We start from the raw sequence: 13,165 nt of genomic DNA, 5'->3' as shown, positions 1-13,165 counted from the left end.
GCCGAGCGTCAGTGTCAGAAATTACTTTCCCTCATAACCCTGACTCCCCTACTTTACAATTGCCTTCCGAGGGCGGTGCTGTACAGACTTGATTCTTCAACAGGAACGACAACGATCGCGGGTACTCATGACATACCAGGTTCTATTCTAAAACCATGACATGTATGTACCCCTCAAAGCAATCCGAAGACATAGGTGTTTTGGCTGTCCGCATTCAACAGGGGAGGAAACCAAAGCACAGACTCAAATAGCCCAGAGTCTCCCAGCCAGAAACTGGGGGCGCCGAAGACTGGTCCCGGGCTATCTGGGAGCCTGCGCCCTAACCCTCACAGAGCACGGATGACACACAGCCCAGGGTGGACGCATGCGTGTGACGATCTGAACCTAACGAAATGCAATGGGGTCCGTCGGTGGGGGACACAGGTTAAACCGCAGACACACGCGTTCCTCAAAGAAGAGTATACCCGCTTTTAAATTTAAAAAGTTTTACTACCAACTGTCTGCAGTTTGCTTGCTCTTCTTAAGGTGACAAAAAAACAAATAAACAAACCCAACAACAAGCAATTCCAGAACACAGCAAGTCACCAGCTCTGCCATGAAGTTGCACATCTATCCTTTGTCCTGGAGCAAGAACACATACACTCAGGTCAACTCAAGCCCAGAAAGCGTCCTCAGAAGCAGTGCCCACGTCCACTCGTCCTGCATTCCAGTGCCTCCCGGTCCTCCTGGCAACTGCCCAACCCCCACCCAAGCCTCTTCCCACAGCCTGAAAACGATGAATCGCTCAAGCGAGACATCCCTTCAGAGCGTTGTTCAAAATATATTAGACAGAGGGACATCCCAGACCCCTGTTCTACCCCGTGTTAAAAATGTATCAAACGAGCACGCAGAGAAGACAGCCACAGGTCCGCCCCCTTAGGTGCTGGTGAGTCCTGCTTCGCCCTTCCTGATAATGTCCTCCACGTCGTCCGAGACCCGTCCTCGGTAGCCGTTGGGCTCTATGGCGTCCAGCTTCTCCCGGTACTCCGGCGGCAGCGCGTTCTCCTTGGCGCCCATGCAGATGACCTAGAAAGGGGTAAAATAAGCAAAACACCTCTTTGAGTTAGGAGCGTAATTTAGCTTAGCGTGAGACAGCTTTCTCTGCACTGTCGAAGTGTGGGATAATTTCAGATTGCCTCCAGAATAAACACGGAGAGCACAACACGGAGACGCGGCCACTGCTTCCCGACGAGCGTGGCGGGCAGGGGGCTCTCAGAGCCGCAGCGTCCGTCCCCCTGGAATGCCGATGTCACTCGGTAGTGCGATTTAAAATGTTGTTATGGCAAGACAGAAAACGTAGTGTATAGACGTTCCATGATCTCCTAAGAAATCATTCCTTAAGTTAAAATGCACGGGGAGCAGTTTGGGTTGAACCCCGGAGTCTAGTCGGCCTCTGTGTTGGACACGAGGGAATGAGGGACCACTCAGCGGTCCTTCCCCGATCCGTACCAGGCTGACCCTCGGGGTGCCGTGCTAGAAAATTCCAGAGCAGGCCCAGGGGCTGGGCCACCCGCTCCAGATGCCCAGTCCTGACTGGGCCTTCTGACAATACCTAAGCTGGGGTTCCTGAAAAAGCACACTGGGGTCTCTATCTGTTTTCCTGTGCTTGTCGGGGGCGGTTTCTCTGAAAGGCAGAGTGACTTTTATTTTTCTATCTGGGGACAGAAGACATGTCAGCAGGAGGAAATACATGTTTCCCCATTACAGTTAATCTTGGTGTTCATGTTTTGTGGAGAAAAATCCTATGACAAAAGCCTGTGTGTATGAATAGAATACGTGTCTGGAATTGTGCCCCATATATATTTCTAAAGGCCTTTTTTTAAATCAACAAAATCTTAGGAATATACTTCTAGCATTACAAATAAATCTGAACATTTGCACTTTAGGTAAATAACTGTAATTTTTGTATTCAAAAATGTTGATTAAAATGAATTGTTCAGGTAGAATTAAAACATGCAAAGCTTTTAAAAACCAAGATAGTCTTTAGTTGAGCTCAGTGAAAATTAAGAGCAATCACCAAAAATCTGTGTGTGTAGCTTACCTTCTTATACTGGGGTGAAGGAGGAGCGCTCTCATAGTTTCTCATCTGATAAGTTCGACAGGTTATCTCTTCTCCTTCTTGAGTGGAAACGTTAACTTCTATTGGGGCATATGCTTTTTCTTGTCTGAAACCAGAACAGCCAAATTTTAACCATACTTGACTTAGCCAAGTGAGTTTACTGCATCAAGAATTTCACTACTGGATTTTTTGGACCATAAGATGTGCCTAGGTTTTAGAGGAAAATAGGAAAACAATTTTTGAAGCAAAATATGTGGTGAAATACTTAATAACCTAAATAATATAATATTTCACCAATGTAAATGTAAACAGAACTCAACCGCAGCATTAACCACCATTTTTCCTCCCAAATTTGCCGGGGGGTGGGGGGAACAGTGCATCTTATAGTCTGAAAAATGTGGTTTATATATATGGACGTGTTTGCTCCCTATGTATTAATATTTGGGGATATAGAACACACTCCACATAATATCACTTCCTCAAAAGTAAACAGTACTTCAGTTTGAAAACCTGAGACTTGCCCTGGCTGGCGTAGCTCAGTGGATTGAGCGCGGGCTGCAAACCAAAGTGTCGCAGGTTCGATTCCCAGTCAGGGTACATGCCTGGGTTGCTAGGCCACAGCCCCCAGCAACCACACATTGATGTTTCTCTCTCTCTCTCTCTCTTTCTCCCTCCCTTCCCTGTCTAAAAATAAATAAATAAAACCTTAAAAAATTTTTTTTAAATTTTAAAAAAGAAAAGAAAACCTGAGACTTAGTACTACTTGGTATACTTCGAACAGATCTCTGTCGTTATCCTATGTAAAAACACGCTTCAGCGCAGTTATGTTCGTGTTGATGCCCCGAAGCACTGCTCTCCGGGCCACGGAAAGTGGACGGTGTGTTCCGACAGCAGGAGGACAGCCAGCCAGAGAGGAGCGGACAGAAGGACCTGCTCTCGTTCCCAGCGAGCTGCGGTGCCCAGGTCCGCTCTTCTCAAGCCCTGCTCTCTCCTGCCGACTTTCTCTGCAGTAAACGCTCTGCACACAACTCATGGGCACGCCTCAGGGAGCGGTTTTAGTTGAATCCTGCTCTAGTGGACTCTTAGTAAAAAGTAGCAAAGCACTCTGAATACGTTGCTGAGGTCCTTACAAATTATCATTAACTTTTACATTCACCTGCCACCGTAAAGAATGAGTTCGTACAGACTGGCTCTAAGAAAAACGGAACAACTGCTTCTGAAATCAATAAACACGTGTAACGATGACTAACATCTTCACGCTTTCTCGCCATAGGAAACGACGAAGATTTTTATAGGGTTTTGATTTCCCTTCAAACAGAAGGGAAATGAGGACTTCCATCTTTTACAGAAGAGATTACACAATCACCCACAAATGTCAGTCAGAAAGTGCGACCCTTTTAGGCTTTTCTTTTTAGGACACGCACATTATACCGTTTATGTTAACTCTTAAGGTATAAAGAACAGGTAGTACATAGTTTTGAAAAACCAACGTGTGTGTGTGTGTGTGTGCATATACACATCCTTGCATATGACCCACTTTTGGCATTTGTAATTATTTAACGCATAATTAGAAACCACCTACTTATCCAGAGAACTTAAATTGCTTTTGTTCATTTTCCACACTACTCCCCACACTTCATCGCCAGGACTTTCAAAAATGGTGGCTATACCTCCATGCCAAATTTCACTTTCTTTGCCTTCGAAATTGCCAAAGTCAAGCTTAAAATCCTACAAAGAAAACCAAAGTGATATGAGTAATAGCCTCTTGCACCAAAATTTTCCTCCTCAACAACAACAAAAAAGAGTGATTTACCTTGAATTTCATGCAATTAAAGCATAAACTTTGAGTTCCTTCTATGCGTAAGAAGCTGTGGAAAATACAAAGATAAACAGAAACCCAGATCTCAAGGACTGTATGTATTTTTCCTATTCTTCTTTAAAAAATTAAATATATACTGAATATGTACATGTATTTCACCATAAACAACAGGTTCAAGGGGAGAGAAAAATCTCATAATGCTGATGTCTCAGCACCACTATTTTCATTTTTTAAAATTGCATCCCAGTCTACTGGCCCGTAGACTTTAACGCAGAGGCGGTCACAGGGTGTGTTACTGACACGGGGCAGCTACACAGGGGTGGTGACGTTCTCTCTACCTCTGTGCACGTACAGAGCATCCCACTGGTGCGCATCGCTGTGTCTGCCCTAAGGGAGCTGGCCTGGGCGGGTGATTCGTGTACTTATGAACACTAATCTAATACTCATAAGTTGTACTAATATACCTATAACTATCATAAAAGCAGCTAATACATCCCAGGAAATTACTGGGTTCTGTACACTGGGCTATGAGCTTTATATAGGCTCATTTTTATCCTGCTTAATGACCGTACTGTACCCATTTCACAGCAAGAGAAGCTGCGGCTTACAAAGATCAAGCAACTTGTCTAAGGCCTCACCACTAACAAGCAATGGGGCCAGGTCTCCAGTCTGGCTTCTTCCCTCACGGAAAGGGTGTGGTCCGGCGGAAGCATAAGCCTTCTCACTCGGCTGTTTGGTCTGGGAAGATTTCTTTTCCATCTTTCCCCAAATTAACTTCCTTAATCATAAAATACAAATGGATGCACTAGATAGTAAGTCTAAGGTTTATATTTGATCTTTGTCCCCTTTATTTTCTTAAAAACCTTGCCGGACACTTCAGGGAAAAGGTTGTTTTGAGTGACCGGTACCTTCCGCTGGTATATTGGATATCCCGGGACCCAGGCTCCCATCAGACGGTCTGGTAAAAGTCACAACCACACTAGGAACTGGCTGTCTACTGCTAAATCCAAGGGACAATTTTCACTTTTCATCTTGTTCCACTCCTCGGCTGCTCCTGACACAGTGACCCACCCTGTCTTCCTGCACCTCTTTACTGACTTTCGGGCTGTCCCTCGATCTCCTCGGTCCCTGTGCCCGCTCCTCCTCCGCGACCCGGTCTTCAAACGTTGGGGCTCCCGAGGGCTCAGTTGAGGCCGTCTTCGCTGTTCATTCAGCCGTGTGCTCAAGCCGACCTGGTCTCCTCCAACAGCTTCAATTACCATCCGACATTCCAGTCATCTTTTAATCCAGCCCAAATCTCTCTCTCTCTGAGCTTCGAACATGCTTAGAACAGGCCCGGCCCATACTGAGTACTTGATAAATGTTCACTAATATTTTTCTGCTCAGTTGGATGTGAACCAAGCATCCCAGACCCGGTATGTTCAAACCGAGCTTGAGGTTCCCTCCCAAACCTATTGTTCTCTTTGCAAACATCGCCATCACCCACTCTATTATTACACCAACCACCTGAGTCATCTGTATTATCTCCTCCTCCCTTTATAATTAGTCACCAAGAAGATGACACTGTTACCTCCTAAGTATCTCCCAAAGCGACCTCCCCTCCACTGCTACCACTCAAGGCGCCATAATCTTCAGTATGGGCTGCACAAGAGGTTTTTAACTGGGTTCCCCGCATCCAGTTTCCCCTCACTCGGACCCATTTTCACAGCAACCAAGTGCGTTTTCGAACATGTACATCTGATCTTTCGTTTGCTTCACTTCTGCAATGGGTCTTCTCATTGCTCTCGAGTTAAAAACCAAAGTCTTCTTTGGCCCCTGGGGTCCTGCAGCACGTGGCCCTTCCCTACCCCTGTAGTCTTCATGCTGTGTCTTCCTCCCATGCTCAGCTCCGGCCTCACTAGCTGGATGATCCAGCTTCTCTCCTGAGGTCTTCTGCACACGCCACCGCTTGTTTGGGTTGCGTCTTCCCTCCCCCAATCATTCAGTCTCGGCTTTAAAGCCATGTTTTCAAGAAGAGCCTTATTGATCATTCTAGCTAGGTTAGGTCTCCAGGTCATCCAGGGGTGTCCAACCTATTGGCATCTCTGGGCCACACTGGAAGAAGAAGGCTTGGGCCACACATGAAACACACATACACAAAAACCGATGAGCAAAAAAGGTTTTAAGTAAATTTACAATTTTGTGTTGGGCTGCATTCATAGCCATCCTGAGCCACATGCAGCCCGCAAGCTGGACACCCCTGTTACACCTTCATAGCGCCTTGTTCATCTCCTTTAAAAAATAAAAAAACACTTTACTTTTTTAGAGCAGTTTTAGGTTCATAGCAAAACTGAGAGGAACGCACATGTCTTCTTTGTAAGACTAGCCATACCTGTAACTGAATAGTCATTTGCTTGATAGCTCCTCCCCTCATCTCAATGAGAAGTATCTGAACTCCTTTCCCACATTTGGGGAATTCCCTGTCTTATGCGTCTGGGGGCGTTGAGTGTGCCAGAGTCCCACTCCCAATCCTGAACCCTAGACGCCAGAAATTGGTTCTCCCAGCGTTGCCTGCAGTCAGGGCACAGGCATGTGGCCGAGACTTAGCCAGTGTGGGCACCCCCCAGGGCTTTGAACTGTGCCCGCCCAAGGACAACAGAAACTCCACCCTGGGGGTGGCGGCCACGTCTGGGTTTCAGGAGCTGCAGGGATGTAGTGACAGCAGCAGGCAGAGTCCAGAGCCGGTGGTGCTCGTAATGCAAGAGGCGGTGTCTACAGTTACTGAGTTCAGCGAGGGTGCAGCAGCGGCCTCCTGGCTGCTTCTGCCTGTGACGTTGGCTGTACTGCGGTTACTGGCCTCCCATTATGCTTGCCTGCTTCGTGCACTTTGTGGTCCTACTTTCCTGGTCATTCTGTAAGCTCTCCAGCAGTTTTTCAATACATTCTTTTCCTGCTTAAATCAGCCACTTTCTTTTGTTTGCAACTGAGAACCCTGATGACAGCGAAGGCCATGTCTGTCTAGTTTAGCAAGCCAAACGGTTTTGTAACAATTTGCCTGTATGTTTCTCCTATAGCCTGGGAGGCTCTCAAAGCAGCCAGCTTACCCAATCAACTTTGTGTCTTCAGGTAAGTGCTGGAAGAATATGTACTAATGAATGAATGGAATGAACTGAAGAGCAGTGATTTTTCCCCCTAGATGGGTTACCGTTCATCCAGCCACTTAACTGAGCACAGCCCTTACCAGGAATAAGACTCGGTTCCAGCTCTCAGGGCCTCTCAGTTTGGGGGATGGGGGGAGTGAAGGGTAGGTAAACGGATTAGTACGATACCAGGTGACCAATCCAGTAGCAAAAGTATGTATATAACAGAAAACAACTGATTCCCTGACTTGGGTCAGAGGAAGCTTCTCAGAGGTGTCAACTGAATGGATTCAGTGAGGATGCCCCTGAGTTGGTGGATGAGAGGTAGCCAGATCTGGGCAGTATGAGCAGTTTGTGGGAACCTTAGGTGGTGAGTCGTCGCAGCCTGGGGACGCGCCGTTGTTGGGGTGGCAGCGCTCAGTACGAGTCAAGCATAGAGCCAAGAGGGCCAGGTGTGCTTGCCCAGGAGGGCAGCAGCCAGATCATGAAGATAAGACCAACTCTCATCTGGAAGAGCTGCGCGCCTGGCCCCCGGTCTGTTGAGTGGGTCCAAAGTCGCGAGGAGGGGCGGGGCACTGACCTGCAGGAGGGCCACGCACAAGAACCTGGCCGAGGGGTTTTGGAGGTGGATCCGCTGGGTCAGCAGGTTGCTGCCGTAGGCAAAGTACAGAAAACTCTCCTCCTCCTGGCCCCGCTGGTTCTTGAAGCCCGAGGTCGCCATGTCCCGTCAGACGCTCGCACGGCCCGGGCGTCGGCAGCAAGGGTGTGAGGAGAGGACAGCGAGTGCCGCGTAGTCGGGGGGATGACACCAACTCGGTGGTCCCCACACCGCCGCCTCCAGCGTTGGGGCCAGGCAAGAAGTGTGTGTCCCGTGAGTCAGCGGCGAGCACTCTTCTGATTGGCTATAGGTCCTAACGCTACAAGTAGCCCCTTCTGATTGGTCAACGGCGCCGCCGCCTCGGTACTTTCCTCTTAGACTCGGAAATGCTCTATCGTGAGGCCACTGGGTTCTGATTTCTCATTGGACACGCTCCTCTCTTGCCCCGCCCCCGTGATCAAGGGTGTCTCTCATTGGCGGGTGGGCGGGCTCTTTGCAGCGGCTGTTCAGGTCGCGTGGGCTTGTTTCAGGGGTCCTGGCGTGCGGGTCCCAGCAGGATTTTTTACTCTCGGCGTGTCTAGGAAGGGGTGAATGTGAGTACGTGGCCGTTTGTGCACTTTAGGGGGATCGGGGCAGATCTGAGCCGGGACAGCGACCCTGGCTACCACAGTTTCCTCCCCCTGCAGCTACCCCCTGGAACGGTTTGGAGGAATCTGTCAGGAAGGGTCTGGTCACCCCACACGCTGGTTCCCGCGTCCTCAGCCCACTTGGTCTCCTTGATACCTTTTCTAGGGACCCTTTGCCTCCTGGAGAAGCCCCTCTGAATGTCTCGGGCTCCCTTCCCTGACGGAAGTACCGTGCCGGGTTCAAATTCCGACGCTGCCCGTTGGTGTAAGTATTAAAAGAGTAATTTGTGAATGTCACAAGGGCAAAAACCCTAGTGTAAAATAAGATTACAGGAGTATAAAAACAATGAAATAGAACTCTATATTGTTAACTTTGAAATGGAGAGATTCATATGAACTCAGGGCCTAAAAGCAGTATCCTTGGCAACCAGATTTTGACCTCTAAATATTTTCCAGGTAGGGGTACCAGGGCTCCTAGGGGAAAGGGCTGGGGCCACGTCAGGAGTTGGGAATGAATGAGTGCTTGGAACGCCTGGTGACAGAAAGTCAGGAAGTAGCCTAGTAAAACGAGGTCTTTTTAAATGGACGTGGGAGCCAGCTTGAAGGAATGCCTACTGGCCAAAGTTTGAACAATTTGAGCTTCAAAAATGATGACTGCAATTGATTGAACATGTCATATAAAAGTCATTCCCCAGAAGGAGTGAGCCTAATCTAAAAAAACAGTTTTTGAAAACCCCTGCCCTGGCTGGCGTAGCTCAGTGGATTGAGCGCGGGCTGCGAACCAAAACATCGCATGCTCGATTCCCAGTCAGGGCACATGCCTGGGTTGCAGGCCATGGCCCCCAGCAACTGCACATTGATGTTTCTCTCTCTCCCTCTCTCTCCCTCTCTCTCCCTCCCTTCCCCCTCTAAAAATAAATAAATAAAATATTTTTTAAAAAAAGAGAAAACCCCTATTTCCCATGCTACTTACTGGTGGGGACTATGACACCAACTCTTGACTCTGGAAAGTGGTAGTTGAGGAATATGAATTAAGCATTTCTCCTGCCTTCCAGTTGCACGTGTACTGCAAAGTAATCAAGTAGCCCCAGTTGATGTGGAAATAGTTCTTTTTACAGAAATATGCCAGCCAAATAATGTAAAATGAATGATAGAAAATCAGTATTTTGCAGACCCTAATAACTGATTCGTGCCAGGATCGTTCACGAAAGGGCACTAAGGAACAGAATGTTAACATGTGCACGATTATTCCCCAGGGATTGCTTGCGGGTCATCAAGGGGGAAACAGAACGACAGCGGAAGAGTCGGGCCCCTCCCACCTTAACCTACGTGAGTCTCGTCATCACTGAATGTGGACTAGCCTGATACTGCGTCTTCAGCATCATCTGTGAGTATTATATCCAAAAATCTTTAACTTCAACATAAGCAGGATCTACAGGATTGAAGAAAAAAGTGACACCACGAGGAAAAATCTAAAGCAAGCGATAGAACATTCTGCAGGACAAATAGCTTCGTCTCGTAAAGCCAGTCAGCGTCATTAACAGCAATAATAAAACCCTTCGCCGCTTTTCGTGCGCTGCCGCTCTTCCGGCGTCATGGTGCCGTCACTGTGGAAGGGGCTGGTGGGCATCGGCCTTTTTGCCCTAGCCCACGCGGCCTTTTCCGCTGCACAGCATCGTTCTTACATGCGGTTAACAGAGAAGGAGGATGAATCCCTGCCAATAGACATAGTTTTTCAGATACTGCTGGCCTTTACAGTTACCTGCTATGGGATAGTGCACAGTGCGGGAGAGTTCAAAGACATGGATGCCACTTCGGAACTGAAAAATAAGACATTTGACACGTTAAGGAACCACCCGTCGTTTTACGTGTTTAATCATCGAGGTAGGGTACTGTTCCAGACTTTGGAGGCGACAAACTCTTCAGACAAAGGGGCGCTGGCCTCTCTCGCATCCCTGACGCCCCGGAAACTTGAATCACTGCACCAGTAGGACTTTTTACAAATCGTAACGGGACAGGTCACAGAGCCGGAATGTTGGCGTTTGGGATCAAAAAACAACTCCCCCCACTGGTATTTATATTGATCCTTCAGATCCAATTCTAAAAAGTCTCTGGCCCTTGTCTGTATACTGTTAATCAAATCACTGGTGCAGTAGGAGTTATCTGGGAAATACGTCTTTGATCTTTCCTAGAGAGAGTTCGTGTTTTCATTTAAAACAAATTTGCATCTTTTGTAAAAGTCACTGTTTTGAACACATTTCTTTGAAGGAAGCGTTGATGGTTTTGTAATTGTTTTCTTAGGTTTCTTTTCCTTTGCACGGCAGTGTTCAGGGTCCCTTGGGCAGCAGTGCACTGCTCTGTTTGTGCAGTGTGAGTGACAGAGAACGGTCTTCAGTGCTGAACACATGGACTCGCTGTGCTTGTGTGTTTTAAATAAATATACTAGTGACCAAAAGTATAGAGGAGTTATTATTAATTAAATGCAGTCCCGGGTTATACAAGTGGTGTGACATAAATATACACCAGCGGCCACAAGGATGTGGAAATAGCCGTTGTTGGGAAACAATTCCACGTGTTGCCTGCAAACCTACAGGGACTTGTCCTCGACTCACCCGTCTCCTGGAAACCTCACATTCAGTCAGTCAGTCAGCAAGGTCTGCTGTACACTTTGTCTCCACCCTCCTCTTCATTCCCATGGTCCCCGCCCTCTCCCTGCGGGCATCAGCTCGCACCCGGGTTAGGGCCACAGCTTCCCGCCTGGTTTCCCTGACCCGGCTTTTCCTTGGAGGTGGGGTAAGGGTGCACATCGCTAAGGGCGGTACAGAGGTGGGCTTGGAGACTGGTGAGCAGCCCAGTTTCTGTAGAGCCAGGGGTTCCTGTTAGGAAGTGGGAGGTGAGACTGGAAGAAGGTCACTAGTTTATGGGAGGACCTTGAAATTTGCGTTGCAAGCTCGGACTACTTGGTGGTGAAAGGGAAGACAGTTTTGACTCCCCAGCAGAGAGAGCCCTTGGACCTCTGGACACTCGTTCTTGTGGTTCTGACTGGGATCGCCTGGGAGGGCGTTGGGCGGGTTCATGGCCGAGTACTGGATACAAGTTCATTGCAGTAGGCAAGGACATGAAAGCCTCGAGATGGGGTAGTAGTTAGGGAATGCACATGAAGGGATGGAAGGGAGTGAAGATAAGTTCTTGTACTTTGCTCCTCATATCACTTCTTTGGGCAGAAACCTTCAGTAGCTGTCTGTTCCTCACTCTATCGAGGCCACGCTTTTATGCAAGCCATTACTATCTGATTCCACTCTGTGCAGCCGGTCTGATTTTTCAGTGGCTGGCAAACCCTTTGGAGACAGGGACCACACCTTCTGTTTCTGTACAGATAGCGCGACTGCCCCAGCACAGATGAGCGATAAACGTGTGCTGACTCAGGGAACCAGAGTCGAGATCTCCCCACACTCCACACAGCCTCCCAGACCCTTCCTTCAGGACGACCTTTTCCGGCTTCCCTTGCTCACCTTGCTGTCCCGAAACACGTGTGTCCTGTAGCTCTGACTAGAGATGTAAAAATGCTTTAGCATACGGGATTCTGCATGGGTTGTATTGGCCATAGTGGGATTTGTATCTGTTCCCAGCTTGCGTATGGTCTGGGAATTGACGGGAGCGTGCCACAACATATTAATCAGAAGTAGGTTTTCTTTTGGGGGGGGGGGGGAATACATTATAAAGCTCCAGTAGGCAGTCATGTCTCAGGATGTTGGACAGATCCCCTGCGTGCCTGGTCTGAGATTAACCCTGGAAAGTGGTTCCAGTACAGTGCGTTGTTTAGCGCTTAGTCGTAGTCTCCCGTGATATCTCTGTCCCCGTGGTCATGTCTGTAACCGCGCACTTGGGACAGCGTTACACAGACTGCCAGTCGCGCTTCTCTGAGGGGAGGGACATGGGGTTGGAGGGTAGGGATGGGGAAGCAAGTTGAACAAAAAGCTTTCATTTTTTTTTTGGTTCTGTATTCCTTTGTATTTTTTGTGTTTTGAGCATATATTCCGGTATTACTTTTATTATTTAAACATATATAAAATTAAAATTTGGAACAAAAATTCACATCCTACAGAGGTTTAGGTCACAGTCCAGAGAGCGGGTGTTGGGAGGATAAGAAGAGGGGGAACACGAACTTAATGGCCTGGAGAGACTGATGCAGCACACACACACCCCTGAGCCGCCTGCCTCCCGAGCCCTGAGAGAATCGGGCCAGGGCAGCTAACCTCGCTCTGCGGAAAGGTGCCTCCTCCCTCCGTGCGGCCGCAGCTGCCAGCTGCGATAGCGTCCAGCTGGGTTTCCCTCTCGGCTCTCTGAGGTATCCGTGGACATGAGGACCAGAATGCTACCCCGGTCTGGTTTGGGGAAGTCACACACGCGCCCTAGAACAGGAATCTGCTAGACCCCCCTGCCGACCTCCAAGGACACGTGCAGAAGACCCTGGAAATACAGTGCGTCAGCTGTTCGATGTCATTTATCGCAGCTATGTTTGACCAGGATGTACCAATCCCCAGATTTACTACTGCTAATGTTAAAACCTGACAACCTGCACCATAGCGAATATATTCATCTCCTCGGCTTACATGTCCATGTTATTTGCAACACCTTCACATCAGTTGAAATATAAAAGGAGACATTGCTGCATGTTTCTACTGCCAGTCACAGCAGTAAACAAATAACACCTCAGCATGTGGGTTGCCTTAAGTGAAAATCCCAACTGCTCCTCTGGTGATAGACCTCATTCTTCCCAGAAGGAAGTGTAAACTCGGTAAATCCTTAATCTCAAGCAAAATAATTAGATGGGAGCCAAGGTCTTCTTTTCTTTTTTCTTTTTTAAGATTTTATTTATTTATTTTTAGAGAGGGAAGGGAGGGG

At 48.1% G+C, this 13,165-nt stretch overlaps 2 protein-coding genes across 3 annotated transcripts; one reads left to right on the top strand and one right to left on the bottom strand.

Moving 5' to 3' along the window:
• Positions 1-472: 472 nt before the first annotated feature.
• GGCT (gamma-glutamylcyclotransferase) lies at positions 473-7,917 on the bottom strand. Its single transcript, XM_045828104.1, has 4 exons — positions 7,617-7,917; positions 3,681-3,826; positions 2,081-2,204; positions 473-1,065 (listed from the first exon to the last, which is right to left on the bottom strand). Exons 1-4 carry the CDS (start codon positions 7,755-7,757, stop codon positions 916-918), a joined length of 561 nt encoding a protein of 186 aa, XP_045684060.1. The 5' UTR covers positions 7,758-7,917; the 3' UTR covers positions 473-915.
• A 194-nt stretch (positions 7,918-8,111) lies between these two features.
• Positions 8,112-10,718, top strand: LOC123811638 (ER membrane protein complex subunit 5-like). Of its 2 annotated transcripts, none has more exons than XM_045827999.1 (3): positions 8,112-8,227; positions 8,427-8,525; positions 9,517-10,718. In XM_045827999.1, exon 3 carries the CDS (start codon positions 9,856-9,858, stop codon positions 10,249-10,251), a length of 396 nt encoding a protein of 131 aa, XP_045683955.1. In that variant the 5' UTR covers positions 8,112-8,227; positions 8,427-8,525; positions 9,517-9,855; the 3' UTR covers positions 10,252-10,718. The 2 variants fall into 2 exon arrangements, with proteins under 2 accessions (XP_045683955.1, XP_045683956.1); XM_045828000.1 differs by having other exon boundaries at positions 8,117-8,231.
• The last annotated feature ends 2,447 nt before the right edge of the window (positions 10,719-13,165 follow it).

Source organism: Phyllostomus hastatus, unplaced genomic scaffold, assembly GCF_019186645.2.
Source record: "Phyllostomus hastatus isolate PE091 unplaced genomic scaffold, TTU_PhHast_1.1 phas_scaffold_78, whole genome shotgun sequence".
NCBI lineage: Eukaryota > Metazoa > Chordata > Mammalia > Chiroptera > Phyllostomidae > Phyllostomus > Phyllostomus hastatus.
This window is presented reverse-complemented; position numbering and strand designations above follow the sequence as displayed.

Coding starts and splice junctions, on each gene's coding strand:
- LOC123811638 (XM_045827999.1), top strand. CDS start 9,856: ATGGTGCCGTCACTGTGGAAGGGGCTGGTGGGCATCGGCCTTTTTGCC.
- GGCT (XM_045828104.1), bottom strand. CDS start 7,757: ATGGCGACCTCGGGCTTCAAGAACCAGCGGGGCCAGGAGGAGGAGAGT. Junction 3,827..7,616: donor TGTGCGTGGCCCTCCTGCAG/GTCAGTGCCCCG, acceptor TTTTCTTTGTAG/GATTTTAAGCTTGACTTTGG. Junction 1,066..2,080: donor CTTCACCCCAGTATAAGAAG/GTAAGCTACACA, acceptor ACCCCTTTCTAG/GTCATCTGCATGGGCGCCAA.